Source organism: Cryptomeria japonica, chromosome 7, assembly GCF_030272615.1.
Source record: "Cryptomeria japonica chromosome 7, Sugi_1.0, whole genome shotgun sequence".
Taxonomy (NCBI): domain Eukaryota; kingdom Viridiplantae; phylum Streptophyta; class Pinopsida; order Cupressales; family Cupressaceae; genus Cryptomeria; species Cryptomeria japonica.
In genome coordinates, this window is record NC_081411.1 from 306,872,633 (window position 1) to 306,878,741 (window position 6,109).

General features: G+C 37.8%; 1 protein-coding gene and 1 pseudogene across 1 annotated transcript; one reads left to right on the forward strand and one right to left on the reverse strand.

Annotated features, from left to right (window-relative positions):
• Positions 1–462: 462 nt before the first annotated feature.
• Positions 463–3,326, reverse strand: LOC131039878 (G-type lectin S-receptor-like serine/threonine-protein kinase SD2-5). The gene has a single exon (XM_059208332.1). It carries the CDS (start codon positions 3,150–3,152, stop codon positions 591–593), a length of 2,562 nt encoding a protein of 853 aa, XP_059064315.1. The 5' UTR covers positions 3,153–3,326; the 3' UTR covers positions 463–590.
• Positions 3,327–3,662: 336 nt separating this feature from the next.
• Positions 3,663–4,972, forward strand: LOC131856352 (uncharacterized; annotated as a pseudogene).
• The last annotated feature ends 1,137 nt before the right edge of the window (positions 4,973–6,109 follow it).

The following is a 6,109-nucleotide window of genomic DNA, read 5'->3' on the forward strand; positions in this document are numbered from 1 at the left end:
TGTGTAGTAAAGTCATTGGGATTGCTCATCCAAATCTAAGAGAAAATCCACACTTGCATCTCTTAGGAGGCAAGAGGTCGCTTTGTCATGGTTTATCTTTTGCTTGATTTCAATTTGCTAACCATGCTTGTAATGATATATTGAGTGTTTGTGTTGCACCAGCAGGTACCCTACTTCACACGCACGACAAATATAATTCAATTAGGGTTACATCTATGTTTACCATTACCATTCAATTATGGCTCGGTTGGGATTATGATTATGATCATGATTCATTTATATTTATGATTAGTACATTAAGATTAGGGTTCATATAAGATTAACAAAATTGTTACAAATTTGAAGTTAAGATTTTATTGCTATTATAAGTTAAATTGTTTAAAATAATAACATAATAAAACATTGAATGAAATAACTAACAAACAAAATAAAGTATCTTGACAATACAATTTTTCAACACAATTTAAAATATATATAAATATGCTAGTTAGATGTTTCTCAATGTAATTATAAATGACTTTATCGAGTACAATAATTGAAGGGTACGTACTGAACAATATTTCTAAAATCAAATCAATCAAAATATGGAATCATCTTCCAGCTAATGTAGAAGACTCTGCGGTGTACGAGAGTTCGGATAAGAGCGGGACTGAGTGGTCCGAAGCAGTGGACGAAGAAAATGGGAAACTGCCCAACTCTGCCGTCCCTTCCAGTATCCTTACTACACTTGACATCACTGGCCGGCTCATAAAGTCATCCTGTATACACAACATCCCTACTCCTAACATTTTAGTTGCCTCTTCCTTCACGACATCCGCTTCATCTTCAAGCCTTGAATCTAACAAATCTGCTAATCTCCCTTCTTCGGCTTTCATCTGTAATACTGAGAACAAGCGGAACTCAGTAAGCTCTCTGCTTCTTTTACCGCTCACAATCTCAACCAACATAACACCAAAGCTATATATATCTGCCTTCTCTGTAATATGCATATTCAACAATTCAGGAGCCATATAACCGGGCGTTCCTCTCAACATAGTTATCACTTCACTTTGCTCTCTGTTAGTCAACTTTGCAAGCCCAAAATCTGAGACCTTGGCATTGAAATGCTCATCCAGGAGAATGTTTTGGGGTTTGATGTCGAAATGAATAATTCTCTGTTCACACTCTTCATGTAAGTAGGCCAAACCCCGTGCTATATGAAGAGCTACTTTAGATCTGGTCTTCCAATCCAGCACATATCGATCGGTATCATTGGGAAATATCCATTTCTCAAGAGACCCATTTGGTTGATACTCATAGACGAGCATTCGATGGGATTTCTCAGCACAAAAGCCCTTCAAACTTACCAGATTAAGATGATGAATTCTGCCTACCGTTTCTACCTCTGCTTTAAACTCTTTTGTTCCTTGTCCTGCTCTGTCAAGCCGCTTCACTGCAATCTTTGTGCCATCAGACAGAACGCCCTCATAAACAGACCCGAATCCCCCGCTACCAAGCTTCTTGCTGAAATTGTTTGTAGCATTTGCCAATTCGCCGAATGAGAAACGAAAAGTTAATGCAGCTGGCCAGTTTCCAGAAGCGTCCTCATCCTCACGCTCATCACTTTTCTCCTTTTTATTGCATTTTCCAGATTTCGCCATCCATGCCCCCAATAAGAGAAACAGCACAACCAATCCACCACAAACAGTAATACTGATAACTATAGTTGAGCGATTAGCACGCTTCGAGATCCCCTGAAATTTGATATAAGCAGTGGAATTGTAAAAGGTATCTCTTGCAGTATTCATTTGCAGAGAGTAAACTTTGGCCTCCAGATAACAATAACCACTAGAACTATTGCCAAAGATGCCATACCTGAAAAAAGCAGCTTTGCAGGTGCAATTTTTGAGACAAAGAGTTTTACATTCATCTCTTGAAACCAACTCTGTGATAGACGCATTTCCATAGGAATAAGTGAAATACGAAGCATAAGTGAAATACGAAGCATGATCAATCTCCAACAACTCATAATCTTGTTGACGGCTACTGATTGCGGACTTCTCTGGACAGACTAGAGGACTAAGTGGAACACAGCCCGAACTGGGGTTGGAGGCATTAATCTGAGTAAAAGCGTTACCCTCTTCTGGACAGCTGCACTGACCATCGTTGCAGACACCGTAGTCCCCACAAATTCTTGGATACCCACATATAGTTAATGCACTAGTAAAGCCTGTCAAATAGTCAGTAACAGACTTTCCAGTTGTTGGTTGGAACGAATAGAACTGCAAATGCCCATCTGAATCTATCTTTAAGTAGAGGCAATTTTTAGGTATAGAAAGGCTCACTACAATGGGAATCGATGGATATCCCACAGGATAGAAACTGAGCGTCTCATTATCCAACTGTATATAGGCTATTATAACAGTTGTGGGTTCCCGTGGATACCTAAAATACATTTGAGCGGGCGCAGGGGCCGTATACATAGCAAAGCCGTCCACTTTCAAGGATCCGTAGTAAAATCCTTGACTTGTATTGGTCGGAGAAAAATTTGCAATAAGTTTCTGGTCCAACTTAAACTTCTGGCCTAGCAGGAGCGTATCAGCAGGATAGTCGAAAGACTGCCACATGGTTCCATTGGAGCTGTTCAAGAGCACTAAATTCCCCGTTTCTTCGATCATTATTCCTTGAAAATCTTTGGAGGATGTATTTGTAGACCAGACCAAACTGCCATCTGCATCCTTCAAGACAAGATTCCCAGTGGAGGTGAGTCCAAGGGTCGCGTTGTCTTGTACTAAACTCTCTCTGTTTGCAGTCCAGACCATTTGCAGGTCATCTGGATCAGTATAATCAGTCTGGTAGATAACAAAGAAAACTGCAAAAGAGTAACCCGTTTGACAAGGAATAGAGAAGCAGAAGAATCCACATCCAAACCTCAGGTTCTCACCGCCATATGAGATATTGTTGGAGAGAAGAACAGGTCTGACTGTGACTGCACTTAGGCCAACTGATTGAGGTGCCCATGACTCTAAAGACTGGACATTATTTGTCCATGTGGTGCCTCCATATGCGGTTGTAGAAGGCAGAGCAGATGATTGTAGAAATACAGAAGATGATATAAGGAAGACACTGACAATAGCAGCAATAGGGAAAATAAAATAGTCGATTCTCCTCATCTTTCAAAGCAGAATAGAAATCCAAAGGGCAGAGGGCACTGGCACAGCCAGAGCAATGTAAATGCTTCCGACTAATTACGCCGAAGGCGTTCTCTATATGAGATTGAAGAGTTCGTATTGTTCATCAACGGTCCACAGTTATGGAATCGTCTATGGCCATCGATTGGGGTTTTATTCTGTTCTTATCCGATTGCACATTCAACGAAGCATAAATGCTGCCAATTTTCCACTGATTGAAGGGCCGTTAGTACCATCGATATTATTACTCGGCAATCTGCGATCCTCGATTCATATTGCGCCAGTTATTTGCATTTAATTGTGCGAGTTAAAATTCAATTACCGTAGTTGACCGCTGAATTTCTTACCTAAACAAGGACGGACTTTAGTTTGCAACTCGTCCACATTCTGTCCGTATAGGACAAAGAATTAAAGATGGAATTAAATGTAATTAATTTGATGGTTTGTTTTCCCTTTCACTTATCAGCATATACATTGAGGGCCTCTTTACGCCGAAGGCGTCTCCTACTATGAAATGGACTGCCTCTATTTTCAACATCTATGGTTGGTGTCATCTCTAAGCCTATGCAAGACGATTGAAGGCATCAGAGCCCTCCATTATCGTCGGCGGATTTCGATTGTCGGGACACTGTAGCTGCAGACCTATTAACACGTAAAAGCTGCAGTTTCGTCGTGGATAAGACCATATACTGCAGCGGCCCCAAAAAATATCATCAGCAGATTTGAAAATTTCCGGACAGTGCAGGTTCAAATCAGTTTTCGTCCGTTAGATGTTAGATATTTTCGTTGATTGTACTATTTCGTTTCTTACAATTCTTTTAATGCAAACTAATGAAGTTCCTTCGCACGCGTCTCTTACGTTTTGCATCGACGGTTGTGCTTTTTAAACTAGCAGATACAATCAACTTTTATTCGCTGATTCACTCACGTTGTTCAATACCTTTGTCTGTCTTTTTTATTTGAAAGTTGTTCAGAAGCAATGGCACGCAAGGCAGAGAAGAAGCCCGTCGAAAAGAAGACTGCCGAAGAGAGGAAAACAGTGCGGGAGAAGACTCCCACAACAGTAGCTGAGAACAAGCCTAAGGAGAAGGCTCCTCCCAAGACCTGTAAGAAGATTGCCAAGGTTGTTGGTGACAAGAAGAAGACAAAGAAGAGAAGTAAGGAGAGCTACAAAATCTATGTATTTAAGGTCTTAAGGCAGGTCCACCCTGAGATCGGCATCTCCAGAAGGCCATGTCCATCATGAACTCCTTCATGAACGACATTTTTGAGAAATTGGTTGCAGAGTCATCAAAGCTCGCGAAATACATAAAGAGGGACACTATCTCTTCGAGGGAGGAGCAGACGGCCGTGAAATCGGCCCTTCCAGAGGAGCTTGCCAAGCACGCTATGTCGGAGGGTACAAAGGTCATCACAAAAATCCTATACCTCAAAACTATTCTGCAATTGAAAACGGCTCGCCCTATAAAATTTAGTGTCATTTAACGGGATTGAGTGTTGTCAATTTGGTAGAGGCATCTGCTTTGGATTATTGGTTGTGACAGTAAACCCCTTGTCTTGCAGTTGGATCTGAGTTTTATTTTGTTATTTTTCCACTTAGATCTTGAAACCTCTTATCAAGTAGTTCCGTACGCATTAATTCCTATTTCTACCGGCAGATCTTGGGGAACATGGTTTACAAGTGCTCTCGTGTTTATGGGAAAATTATCACCACTGACCGTTCACCGATAGTTGTCAAGCAATGTCTGAGTGAAAGATTGCAATTTTAATATTCTTAGAAATAAAGATGCTGTTACGAATTATTCTAAATTCTAGAAATTTGTGTTTATATATAGGTATTTATTTTTGAACTTGATATTATGTGAGTTTTATAGGGATTTAGATAATATTGTTGGCTATATTTTAATGTTTAAATGAAGAAACTTTTGTTTTGTAGTTCCATGTACATTTATTCTTATTTTATGCTATATAGCTTTCAATTTGGTGGTCACTTAGAATTATCATAATTTACAATTTTAATAATAGTTTTCTCATTTTTTTACATATATTATGTGTAATTTGTATTGGGATTTAAACATTTTGATGATTATATATTTTAGAATTCTAAGTTAAATAGATTGGTGGTGATGTGAAAAATGTGTATAGGTGTCAACTGTATATTCTAATTGTAGGTATTATATCTTTGTTGAGTTAAAAGAGATTGGCAATGATATGGAAAATGTTTATATTGGTGTGAATTGTACATTATAGTTGTCGGTATGATATCTTTGTCTAAATCAAAAGAAAGATTTAATTGGTTTTTTATGTTTTTTTTAATGAGAATGGAAATATCTTACAAGTCATGTAGGTTTTAGGACACCTTTTATGTGGAAAAGTTATATGAAATGATGTTTTAATATATTTATTTGAGAAAAACTTATTTGATAGTAGGATTAAATTTGTTGGAAGGGTGAACTTTTGTCCAAAAATAGAAATTTAATTTGGGAAAACAAATCACTTGTAATAAAAATTGAATTTAGGTTAGTTGAGTCTTAGAAGGGAAAAAAAAATGTGTAACATATGAATTGAACTTAAGACAAAATTTGTATATCAAAAGAGGTGAACTATTTAATTAATTCTATTAGACTTCCACAATCCATGTTAATATTGTATGCAAGTTTCTAGATTTGATTGAGTGCAAGATTTAAATGATCAACATTTCGAATCACACTCTTTGAATTATTTAGTTTTTGTAATGAAATTTATTATCTTCCATAAAAAATGAAATCAAGTTACTTTCAAGGAGTAAGCCCATTTACCACTCAACTACATTATGTAAGCATGAATTGACATTTAAAGAATAAGTTCTTATAATTGTGAAAATCGCATGCCCATGCTTCTTTTCTATATATATTTTTAACTACTCAACTTTCATATTCTTGCATGAAATTGGTTTAAGA

Excerpts from the sequence above, each read along its gene's own strand:
- LOC131039878 (XM_059208332.1), bottom strand. The coding sequence starts at position 3,152 with ATGAGGAGAATCGACTATTTTATTTTCCCTATTGCTGCTATTGTCAGT.